The 13,469-nt window shown below is 39.8% G+C and overlaps 1 protein-coding gene across 1 annotated transcript in view; it reads left to right on the top strand.

Annotated features, from left to right (window-relative positions):
- The window catches only part of LOC140246703 (thrombospondin type-1 domain-containing protein 7A-like), a 61,245-nt gene that overhangs the window by 20,839 nt on the left and 26,937 nt on the right, over window positions 1-13,469 (top strand). The window contains exons 4-7 of the mRNA XM_072326041.1: window positions 2,688-2,814; window positions 4,301-4,436; window positions 9,730-9,966; window positions 13,164-13,427. Coding sequence (XP_072182142.1) covers window positions 2,688-2,814; window positions 4,301-4,436; window positions 9,730-9,966; window positions 13,164-13,427 — 764 coding nt within the window. The remainder of the gene's footprint in view (window positions 1-2,687; window positions 2,815-4,300; window positions 4,437-9,729; window positions 9,967-13,163; window positions 13,428-13,469) is intronic.

The following is a 13,469-nucleotide window of genomic DNA, read 5'->3' as shown; positions in this document are numbered from 1 at the left end:
CACAGGGCAGTACCACAGGACTAGTACCACAGAACAGTACCACAGGAACTGTCCTGTGGTATTTTGGGACAGTACCACAGGACAGTACCACAGGTCGATCATTACCACACAGCATTACCACAGGGCAGTACCACACAGCATTTCCATGGTACCACAGGAGAGTACCACACAGGATAGGTCGAAAAAAAAAATCTGGGAGACTTTTAGCCACATTTCAAGGAATATTCCTGATAGGTGAGTGATGGATTTCAGGACAAACATGGCCCTACTTAATAACCTGTCCTACTCCTAACATATAACATCAAACGAGAGTTTAATGGCCAAGTGCCAATCTAGTCCTATAATAAATCTATATAGTCATATTCTATTCCTAGGTAGCCATCGACCCTATCAGTACATATATATATGGCCGTCTATCCGTAAAGCATTAAGGCATGGTTACTAACTCGATTATACTTTATTATCAAGATATGAAATTACACTTTCATAACAATATCTATGATATTGGGAATAACATAACATAATTAGACAATCTTTCATAAAGTTCAAAGTAAGTTCCATCATTAATACTTTGACTTTTTAAGTCATATTATGTATTTTCTAAAATCTAGAGTGCTTTTTATGAATATTCATGAGCTATGTAAAATTTTGTACCACAGGAGTACCACAGGAGTACCACAGGAGTACCACAAAAGTCCTTATGAAATTTCTCATGCTTTACATCAGCACTTTCACTAAATAGGTAATACTGTAGGAGTATAGGACAGGATAAGTAATGGCAAATCTGTTATAATTCACAGCATAACTCATCTATCAATTAATTGAGGAATATTAATATGTGCTTTTTTGTTTGTATTTTTGTTATAAATTTCAGTTGATTCTGCCTTACAATTTTCCTGTGTGGTACTCCTGTGTGGTACTGCTGTTTGATATTCTCCTGATGTGATAGTCCTCTGGTATAAAATGTTAAGAAAAAAAAAAAGAATATCTTGTAGCATTTTTCTGTGGTACTTACGAATTGAATTTGCTGTGTGGTACTTCTGTGTGGAATAGCACCATATTATGATTTTCCTGTGGGATTTTGGACAGTTCCTGTGGTACTCTCCTGTGGTATACATCGAAAATTACCACAGGAATTCCTGTCGTACTGTCCTGTGGTACTCCCAAAATTCCACAGGACAATTCGTGTGGTACTGTCCTGTGGTACGTCCCAAAATACCACAGGACAAGTCATGTGGTACTATCCTGTGGTACTTTCCTGTGGTATTGTCCTGTGGTACTGTCCTGTGGTACGTCCCGAAATACCACAGGACAAGTCGTGTGGTACTGTCCTGTGGTACTATCCTGTGGTACTGTCCTGTGGTACGTCCCAAAATACCACAGGACAAGTCATGTGGTACTATCCTGTGGTACTGCCCTGTGGTACGTCCCAAAATACCAAAGGACAAGTCGTGTGGTACTGTCCTGTGGTACTATCCTGTGGTACTTTCCTGTGGTACTGTCCTGTGGTACTGCCCTGTGGTACTGTCCTGTGGTACGTCCCAAAATACCACAGGACAAGTCGTGAGGTACTGTCCTGTGGTAATATCCTGTGGTACTGTCCTGTGGTACTGTCCTGTGGTATGTCCCAAAATACCACAGGACAATTCCTGTGGTACTGTCCTGTGGTATGTCCTAAAATACCACAGGACAAGTCGTGTGGTACTGCCCTGTGGTACTTTCCTGTGGTATTGCCCTGTGGTACTGTCCTGTGGTACGTCCCAAAATACCACAGGACGAGTCGTGTGGTACTGTCCTGTGGTACTGCCCTGTGGTACGTCCCAAAATACCACAGGACAAGTCGTGTGGTACTGTCCTGTGGTACTATCCTGTGGTACTTTCCTGTGGTACTGTCCTGTGGTACTGTCCTGTGGTACGTCCCAAAATACCACAGGACAAGTCGTGAGGTACTGTCCTGTGGTACTGTCCTGTGGTACGTCCCAAAATACCACAGGACAATTTCTGTGGTACTGTCCTGTGGTACTATTCTGTGGTACTTTCCTGTGGTACTGTCCTGTGGTACGTCCTAAAATACCACAGAACAAGTCGTGTGGTACTGTCCTGTGGTACTATCCTGTGGTACTTTCCTGTTGTACTCTCCTGTGGTACGTCCCAAAGTACCACAGGACAATTCATGTGGTACTGTCCTGTGGTACTGTTGTGTGGAATACGTCCCAAAATACCACAGGACAATTTGTGTGTATACTGTCTTGTGGTACTGTCCTGTGGAACTTTCCTGTGGTAATGTCCTGTGGTACTGCCCTGTACATCCCAGAGTACCACACGAGCCTGTGACACAATACCACACAGTTCCTGTGTTAACATATATTTGTGTGGTACATTGTGTGGTACCAACCAGTACCACAGGGAGTACCACATGAGCCTGTAATACAGTACCACACAGTTCCTGTGGTAACATTTATTTATGTGGTACATTGTGTGGTACTGACAAGTACCACAGGGAATACCCTACAAGCCTGTGGTACAGTACCACACAGTTCCTGTGGTAACATTACAAGTGTGTGGTACATTGTGTGGTACCGACAAGTACCACAGGGAGTACCACAGGACTTTTTTGTTAGGGATTTCCTTGTTAAATAAGTCTAGAATCAACTGTCATGAAAATGTGTGTTTTGTTTTCTGAAAAGGACGCGGTCTAGGAGGGTGATTCGGGCGGCTTCCAATGGAGGTGTGCCTTGTCCGCCCCTCACAGACCACCAGCCGTGCGAGGACCAGAATATGACAATCTGCCCACAGTATGTGTGGTTTCTGCAGGTGAGTTCTGGTGCCACAGGGGATTAGCAGACATTTGCTTCCCCTCTTACATGAAGCTCTTTTTTTGTTTCAATATGAAATTATGCTGTTCAAATTACTGATGTAAGTTCACAGCAAAAAATTTCAACTCTGATTTCTTTCTTCCTTTGCCACTTTCTCCCCTTTATTCCCCATCTTGTCCCCCCCCCCCTCCACCCCCATCAAGGTTATCCCTTGCTCCCTACCTTTCTATAACTTGTCCCTCTCTACTGCATACTTGCGTATACAGTCAAACCTGTCTGTAGCGGCCACCCAAGGGAAACGGAAAAAGTGGCCGTTATAGACAGGTAATCCAACTTTGTGCACTTTGCTTATATGCACATGCATCATCGTTGTATCCTTACATATCAAATGTATGTGTGTACGTACGCACATACCGTGTGCTTCATGCATTTAGCCATGCCGGTGTATATATGAAATTTTGCACAGTAGTAGGTGTTTTGTCATTAAGAAAGCTTTACACTAGTGCATTATTTTGACTAAATAAGGGATGAATGCAGCGGTGGCAATCACTGAACGTTGCGCGAACGGCTTCAAAGCAGAAAAACATGCTGAATTATCGGCTCGGCAACGGCTCCATTGGATTTTTGGCCGCTATAGACAGGTGATCGCTATAGACAGGTGGCCCCTAAGGCAGGTTTGACTGTATTCTATTTCTTCTATCACTTTTTGTTTCACTTCCATTTTTAGCAGAAGTGCTTTCTGAATTTTCAACAGCCAATGTGTTTTATACGAATAAGGTATTTTCCCCCATACAGCATGCATGGACTCTATGGCTTTGAGTGTCAAACAATGGTGAATTGCTTTTACTCCATGATAGGAAAGGTTGCATGAGCTCCTGACGTGGGTCAAATTGAGGATAGTGTTCTGTTTTTTCAGTGATGGTAATTGTGATGAAATTATAACAAAAATTGCTGTTGGGTCCTTTTTACAGTTGCAGTGAAAAAAAAAAAATGAAAAATCTAACCTTACTATCATGTACGTGCACTAACAGATTACTAGGCAGCTGTGCCAAGAAACACCTTAATCATCACCAGGAAATTTGCATACCAGAGGGCATTTCTTTCAACTTTGCATTAAATTTGTTGCTGCAGTGTGGACCCCATCTGCAGAAAGCTCCACTCCAAAAAACTTGCATCGTTGCTGGGGTGACAAGACCTTGTATCTGAAATTTTTGGTGAAACTGACTTTTTGTGATTAATGGCTAGATAATGGGTTAAGTGATGTCCTGGCCAAATCCCAACTGTCTTCCTCCAAAAATGAAGCCACCACGTCATGTCAAAGGAAAGGCTATCCCATTTGCTGCAGTGCTTTTGCCACCATGTTTTTTTGGCTCTCCTGAACATTTGACTTTTTGTAGATACAAAGTCTTGTTGCCCCAGCGACAATATATATTTTTCTGTATGAATCTTGTCATGTCATTATGTTCCTCTCACACTATGTCCAGGACTGGCAAGAATGTCATCTGACGGGGAATTCCAGCGAGGCATGCGGTGCCGGAATCGCCACGAGACAAGTCTTCTGCATTGAGAATGGCAGCTCACCCCTCTCACTGCACGAGGACTCCACCTGCCAAGAGTCTGGTATGTTTAACCCTAATCAGGCTGGGCTTTTTTGGCTGAAGGGGCCCCCCCTTCAGATCTCGCCTATGGAACGTGCGATCGCGCCGAAAATCAGCACATGCGACGCCCGCGACGTATTCTATCAAAATGTATGGTTGCTTTCTCCAAAAAATTTTTCTTATATTTTATATTAATTAATTATTGTAATTTATGCATAAAATCAGTTTTGGGCTCTAAATCACTTATTTATGCTCCAATTACGCTAATTTCTTTTTAAGAATGTTTCTTGTATCATTCTTCTGAGACATAGGATAAAAAAAAATCTGTATCAAAATTAATTTCCTATGTATTTCTTTGTTTTTTGACCTTTTGTTTTTGTTTGTTTTTTGGCCAAAATTTGTCACAGACATTTTTCAAAGCAGTATTATGCTAAAATGAATTAATTTCGGCCATTCTAAGTGAAGATATGAATTTTTATGTGAATTAATTGAAAAAACACAATTTGCATCGGATTTGTACACAAAATCACGTTTTGGAGCAAGTTGGGGGTTGACAAATTTTTTCGAACGGGCGTCGCGTCAAAACGGTATGCGCGGGCGCAACAATTTGGGTCTCAAAAGTTGCGCGATACTTGAAAGAAAAAAGTCATGAAACATTGCGGCGGGAGCTTATCGCGTTGCGAAGATATTGCGCGAAACGTCGAGGGGGGGCGGATTCCGCCCCCCCCCCCCCCAGCCTGATTAGGGTTAACCCTTTCTGTGCCAGGAACTTTGGACAGTGTGTACAATGGCTATGGGGTTTTCTGTGTCAGTCTGCACCTAAAGCACACAAAGGATGATATGGCTTGTCAGCATTTTTGGTGCATTCCTTTACCCATTTATCCAGTCTCAAGTATGAATAATGATAGGAAAAATGTCTTTACATCACATCCCTATTGGCGTTTTCACATCAGCCCGACAAAAATCCAAGCCCGATAAAAATCCAACTTGTGTGTGCCCTCTCAAAAATTCCTCATGATTTGTGTGCAGTTTGCCTTGATCGATCGGGTCACACACGCTAGGCATGATGGGATGCATCGCGCCAATTTCTCGAGTCGTTTTCACATTATCAAATAGTGCGCTACTATCCCGCTATTTCAGAAATTTCCAGAGTTGGAGTCGAGAAATTTTCTCGATCAGAGCTATACAATTAGCACGCTAATTTGTGTTCACATTATCAAATAGCGCACTATTTCGTGATTGGGTTAATTTCCCAAGTCAGAAAATTTTGAAACATCGGGCTGATGTGAAAACGCCTAATAAGGTGTCACTTGCACCAGACTTTCATTTTCTTGAATTTCATGTGTTACTTCTTGTTTTTGAATCAAAGCTGTGCAACAAGATTTTGCCATAGATCTAATTCAAATCTTACGAGTCTAGTATTAAGTGAAAAATACCATGATGGAAACTTAAGTCTGGACAGTCATTTCTTTCATGTACTATCTATCTTTGACCAGATTCATTTCACAGAACATTAAAGGGATCAATGGTACAGTATTGGTGGAGATGAGAATTGGGCTTTTAACTTTTTGCAAGCTACCAAGAAAACACTTACGATATAGTACAGAGCATACCATTTTAAGAGGAATTCAAAGTTTATTTGATGAAAATCGGGTTTGGAAAGACTAAAACATCCAGAAACAAAGTAAAACAAAGCGATCGTAATAAAGTGTTGATCCCACACTTTATTAGAATCGCTCTTTTTTGGATATCTCAGCCATTTAAAAACCAAGTTTCATCAAATAAACATTGAATTCCTCATAGAATTACATGCTCTTTCATATTTCATAAGAGGTTTCTCATTATCTCACCAAAAAATATTAGAAACCTGAAATTAGGTCTCAACCGAAGCTATACAATCCCTTTAAAGGAAAAGATCACTTTCCACATGGATAAGGATTGAGAGAATCCAGCAACATCTGTAGAACACATCATGAAAGTTTGAGGAAAATTGGACAATCCGTTCAAAAGTTATGAATTTTTGAAGTTTCTACACAGTCTCTGCTGGATCAGAAGACTACTACAGTGTATGATGTCACATGTGTAGAATCATTATAAGGAAAATATAGAGAGAATTTTATTTTTTGAAAAAAGAACACATTCCCTTGACTCGCTACTGTCATATTTTAAGGGTAATATTATTCTCCCTGCCTTCTTAAAGAGGCAAGGCAAGTACTCTATTATCATGCGAGAAAAGTGAAAATATGTTGAATTTTTTTTAATCTTTTCTTTATTTCTTTAATATTTTACTTTCCTGTACATCAGTCATATATGCGGTTGTCAAATGGGTAGAAATTTTTCTCATGGTCATCAGGCCCAATTGCCTGTGAAATTTGCAGAGAATGAGAAATATTTTGGGGTCGAGATTAGCACTTGCAAAAATCCAGAGTGATGTAGATTGCGAAAGCAGAAATGAACTCTCTGACATCTGCACTCTGCTTGGTTTTTGTGTACCAGTACTTAACCCATTTCATATGAGATTCTGACACTCCCATAGACTTTGTGTAGCAGCCAGCAGTTTTTCAAAGCGGATGGGTTAACAAAGTACCCACTGGCATTCTTTAAGAGGGGAGTTAAAAACAGTTGTAGCCTTGGTGCAAGGATGCGGGGTGTTGGTGAGTGGCATTCGTTGAGGAGGCGGTAGCTATGTACTGAGTGATAAACGGGAGCAGTCTCCACCATGTCTCGTTTCAATCAGATACGGCTCAAAGCTGTTCCATATGTCTGTCACACTCTCTCCTGGGCATGTCGGGCTCTCTCTAATTATAGCATCATCATTATCTCCCAGTTCCAATGATGGGGGAAGGCTGTATGGAGGTCAGAGGAGTTTCAGTGCTCTGTGAACTGAAGGGAAAACTGCAGAAGATAAAAGAAAATCAAAGAGTTATGAACACTTTGTTGACAGAAATGCTGGAGTGTTCAAGCATTAATTTGATGTGGGTTAGGAAGAAAAACTGAGTTAGAAGAAACTTGAAATTTATCAATTAACCTGTTGAGGACGAGTCTCGAGTACATTGCGCCTAAAACACAGAAGCGGGAAACTACTATAAAGAGTATTATGGCACACATCCATCATTGCTTTTGTCAGCTGCCATAAATCATAATTTCTAGACAGCCATGGAGATGGACATAGCAACTTGTAATTAAAATTGATTTTTGTTTTGAGCATTATTACTGAGTCTGTTCTCTTTGTGTTGTTATTGTTTGTTATACATAGAACAATACCCATATACTGTTCATGCCATACTTCCTGTATCCCATAGTACATCCAAGACGAGTATGTGCCACAAGGTCATTATGTCAACCGGGGTTTTTATTATGTTATGTGTGAGGTTAGCACATCAAAACTTTGCAACTGACATCGCGTTAATAACCCTCCAGACTCCTACAGTCATAACATAATTGACTGACGAGAAATGCTAGTGCTTTATTAGTGCACAGCCGTTGCAGACTACTGACGTTTTTGCGTGAACAGCGCGAACAAATGACCAATCATGTGACTCACATCACTCACCGCAAAACTTGTCGACAGACTGCGCGGGGTGCATCTCAGGCACTCATTGAGGGAAAGGTAATTGACTTATTGCTGACACCTTCTAAAGCTCTCTCCCAGCGGATTACTCGATTAGCGGCAAGAAGTTATGGATCAACACTCCTCCACAAATTGATACCTTCCTATACCTATTAGCAGTCTGCCTTGTAATGCCTGTTAGGCAACCCTGCCATGTAGGATTCTTGCATACAGACATGACAACTGTTCCTTTTTTGCAGTGTTTTGTACCTTTTCCCCAAAAAATAATGCAGGTCTCTTGGAAAATACTGTTGGTTTCAGATTTCTTTACTACACTTGTCCATTGCAGGAGTGGTTAAAATACTTGTTTTCTGAAAAAAAAAAAAAAAAAAAATATATATATATATATATATATATGCCTTTCCAGCCCTCAGAGTACTGCTATGCACAAAGCAATGCTGTTCATTGAAGCTTAGCATTCATGTGTATACACTAAAGCCGCATTTACATTCAGGAGTTATCAGTTTCTAGATTGCTACATGTGAAATAAATATCATTTGCCACCATTGTTCACAAATAGCAACTCCCCCCCCCCCTCAAAAAAAACAAAACAAAACAAAACCAAAAACTATACTTAAATAAAGTGCTTTGAATCTTCAAATTGCTTAAATGCCTAGATCAAAACATTGGCCAATGTATATAACCCTGTGGACATGCTCTTGTGCAGAAGTAGTGTGGCAAGTTGCATTAAATAGGCTTAAAAGGATTGATTATTTCTTGGTGTGCCTTTTACACACACACTGTGCAAGGTTTAAAAAAGTATCATTGATGGTGAATGGATTGTCCCATGGCAATGCATATCACAAGAGTCAAAGTTTTTATTATTATTATATATTATTAATATTATTATTATTATTATTATTATTATTATAATTATTATATATTATTAATATTATTATTATTATTATTATTATTATTATTATTATTATTATTATTATTATTATCATTATTATTATTATTATCATTATTATTATTATTATTATCATTATTATGTGTGTGTGTTCAAATGCAACTGAATTGCATTTATACAAAACTCAATCATGAAAAACATTGAATATCAGGTATATATGAATGATACTTCCATGTACATGCTGTCTCGTATGCGATCGAGAATATTAATCAAATAGCATTCAGTTAATTAAACAAAAGATAAGCCTTTCCAAACATTAAAAAAAGAATAAATCGATAATCAAACACACAGTTCATGGACATGCCTTGTACAGTGTAGCTTTTACATGCTGCACTTCCCTTCCTTGGTACATATATGTTTAATGTTTTATCCTCTATAGACATGTTTGTCTCATGAGGGCTCCTTTTTTACGTACCCTCAAACAAAAATGAAAGTAAAAACAAAGGGAAGTTGCAGAAATGAAAGAGGAATAAAAGAATCCCAGTATGATGATGCTCCGTGCAGTTTACTGTACATATAAATGTACTGTAGTTGCCAAGTTTTCCTGATTCTGCAGGAATCTTCCAGACAAGTTAGATATCAAATGTTGCTGATCATCAAAAAGGAATCATGTTTGATTGCTGAAATGCTCTAAGCACACAGGAAATGTTCTTATACATGTAGTAACCTCCCTGTGTCTGATATGTGAGTGGTGGCAGTCCTGAATGAAAGAACATCTTGTCTATGTCTCAGCAATTTGCAGGCAGTCTCTGCTATTCAAGATTTCTTTTCCCACCACACGTGTCCTTTCTCCAGGTTCGGCCAGTCGCTTCAAACCGGTGGCCAGCCGGGCCTGCTACAAAGACTGTCCCGTGGACTGCGAAGTCGGCCACTGGTCCCACTGGTCACCCTGCACCAAGAGCTGCGGTGAGGGCGCTGTTCAGATCCGAAGGCGGGAGGTCCTGGTGGAGACTGTGTTTGGAGGGGCGGAGTGTCCGCCGCTGGTGGAGGTTCGCGAGTGTGAGAACATCGAGTGTGCCCGTTGGCATAAAGGTGAGTAACAAAGCAACAATTGGGATCATGCACAACACATTTGCAGGACTGACATAAAAACTTCTCATTACCATGGAACAAGTAGTAAGCCTGAAGTTGTAATCTTTCTTTCATGTATCATCACAGCTGATTTTGATGAATCATTTTGATCACACCTTAACATATTTAGCAAGACACAGCACTGTAGCTGGGGCTGTTTAATTTTCTGCTGTTGTGCCCAAAGTCGGGATTTACCTAAGTTTGTATCAAATCCAAGAATCTTTCCTCAAATGCCCTCAGATTGGCATAAAGGCATCCTTGGACATAGTGATTTTTTAATGCTTTTGTTTGACTATAGTTTCTTTGTTGAACTTTTATTCTTAAATTAAGATTGTATGCCATGTGATCATGTTATCTCCTTTTTTTTTTCCAAATTGTACTGGAGATGATGCATGTCAAAGTACAATGTATGTACTATTGCCAATGAAGGGATCCCAATCTTTATGGATATTTTTTTCTTCCATTACCACCTGTCATTGGAATTTGTTTACATGAAAACATAATTGTGTCAACACAATAATGGCAATGTTAAACTTGGTGTTATGATAATATTCTGCCTGTGATACAAAGGTTTTACAAGTCTAATGAAAAATCTATTCACCATCAAACAATGAAGGAAGCACAGTCACATATACATAGTATACAGAAGCAACCTTTTTTTTTCTTATGTTTGAAGGGCAGGCACATACAGTACAAGGTTTTAGCAAATGCAAACAAATTTTTTCATTTTATACATTGAATGCATCAACATAATATAATATCACTTTACAGCTGTTCTTCTCAAGACTTGGTGCATGCACAGAACGCCCTGCAGTGGAAAGTTTGCAAATCAAGGGGTTTGCAGGGATACTCACTTAGCTAGTAATTGACAAAATGCAAATCCTTGATGAAAATCTACTGTATAAGCTGTAATTTTCGCAGGGGTTTCGAATTTTCATGAATTTCACAAATCTCGTTGGACCGTGACTTTAAAAACATGTGAAAATGTTGCCATGTGGCAGGGTAATAGTGCACTTATACGTGTATGATACCATCACTGTCAATTTGATACAATAACATGGGGCAAAGAAGTGATCTCCTCAATTGTGGAAATATCTGTATACAAAACCAACAGCTTAATACAGTAATTAGAAATACTGTGACTAAAACATGATTCTTCGTACTGTCTTTATTGATGATTATTAACTTAATTTAAACTCAGCAATAATTTTCTGGTAGTTTGCCCAATACAACAAGCCATCATCAGTGTTTAACCCGTTGAGGACGAGTCCCGAGTATACTCGGGCAGGTGTCTATGGGAAATGCGTGTTGTAGCAAAATCAAACCGTCCTCAACGGGTTAATATAATGTGGGTTAGATCAAATGCATGATGATAGAAATGACGCCATCACGCTCCAGCTGAACCCACCGGCTTTATCTGAGGGTCGCTGCTGTCCACTTATCAAGGAAATGATGAGAGGAAAGGGGAGTCATTACAGGTTGAAGGATGGCATTAAAAGAGGAAGCTCTTCTACCACTCCACATGGGGTTGAGTCACACCTCTTATGTAACCCCAGCACCCTCGCTTTCTTTAGATAACAACCACATAAATATGACCACCGAAAAGGGTAATTAACTGCACACTTTTCATACAGGCAACTTCATGAAAACATCGGAACCCGACAAAATCGTTTCTGTTTTCATCTATTTTTATTTGTGCTTGTCAATGTGATTTAAAGAAAAAGAAAACAGTTGAAATCTCTTGTTGTTTTTTTGAGGGGGGATCTCATTGTTAGGAATGCCCTCCTGAGCTAAATGTGCTGGTTGTTATGGTTTTTGCCAAAATCTTGTTTCCTTGGGACCCAAACTTTTCTTACAAGTTTTTCTTTTGACTAAGTACAAATCCTTTGCTTTCTTCTGTGTTCATTTTTAATCAAAATGTCAAGAAAAAGTTATCTTTAGATATGAATGGCTTTGGTGTTGATGAATACCAGTATTTTGTATTTTGGACGTATTGGTTTCAACAGATGATTCATATTTCAAGACAAGGAGTAGAATGATATACAAACATTTGTAAGCTAGAATCCACATTTGCCACACGATTGCCATTATATACATCCTCACACTTTCTCTTAAAAAAGGATGTAGGCATTGTCAAGTTTTACCTTACAGAAATGTGAACCAATATTCAGGCTGTGGATGATTAAAGAAAGTATAAAGATTATTGGAGAATAGTAGTAATATTATTCTTTACTTCCCGAGAAATACCTCATCAACTAGAACAAGCTGCACTCTCAGAAAAAGTTTTTTTTTTATACGTCATACATTTGCATAGTTTGAGAGCATTTTCATGACTAAAACATCTGTAAAAAAAAAAAAGAAAAGAAAAAAAAAGGGGGGGGGGTTGTACACGTCTGTTGTCACATACAGCAATGCCTCTAATCTTCATCTAAAATACTGAACAGAATTCACAGAGCATGAAATTTGCCACATACCCAGATAACTTTCATTTAGGTTACATTCAAGTTTCATGAGCCTCGCCAGTTGCCACCAAGTCTTGTCTGAAAATGCTACTGGGTAGGACCATTCAATTACTCATCAAAATTAAAACCAGAAAAGGCTGTTAGATATAGAGAAATGAACATCAGGGCCCCGTTTAATAAAACTCGTTATCAGTGACAACTGCCACATTTCTGTGATGAATTTGCTCTCAGCCAATCAGATGCAAGGATTTCAGTAGCTTGTAACAACTATCACAACTTGTCACTGATAACGAGTGTTATGAACTGGAGCCCTGGTGTGTGTTTGTGTAATGTTTCCTTCAAATTCCTAAGGCCCCATGTAAATATCCTCAGATAGATTAATGTAAATTGTACTGTAAAGTATATTACCCTACACACGTGTAGTACAGTGTATTTGATGTAGTCATACATTCATTTGATATCATGCACAGAACACATTAATTACTGCCCAATTTCTTCCCACAATGCTGAAGAATGAACTGGCAAGAAGAGAATGGGACTTTGTTATCACCGTGGTCTTAGAATGTAGTATTCCTCCTGTGTGTATAGGATGCACATTGCAATTAAAAAGTTTGTATAGTGTTGCAGATGGTGACGTTGATCCACTTTCCTGAGCTAGTGTAATATCAAATTTGAAATGATTTGATTACCTGTCAGGTCGCTGGTCCACCTGTTTCCTTGACTTTGGCTATGACGACTGTGGCCCCGGTACCCGCAACCGGGCTGTGTACTGCATCAGCGCCCGCAACGAGCACCTCACGGCATCCTACTGCGCCGGCAAGCCCAAGCCGGTACGCCAGGGCACCTGCCGCGTGCCGTGCGCCGAGGAGTGCGTCGTCTCCGAGTGGTCAGAGTGGGGCTCCTGCTCCGTGTCGTGCGGGACGAGCGGAGGAGTGCAGAAGAGGAGTCGCAGGATTGTAGGTAAGACAGGGACTATTTCACCCCTTTCTCTCCTCCTTTTTA

The sequence above is a fragment of the Diadema setosum genome, chromosome 3 (genome assembly GCF_964275005.1).
Source record: "Diadema setosum chromosome 3, eeDiaSeto1, whole genome shotgun sequence".
Classification (NCBI taxonomy): domain Eukaryota; kingdom Metazoa; phylum Echinodermata; class Echinoidea; order Diadematoida; family Diadematidae; genus Diadema; species Diadema setosum.
This window is presented reverse-complemented; position numbering and strand designations above follow the sequence as displayed.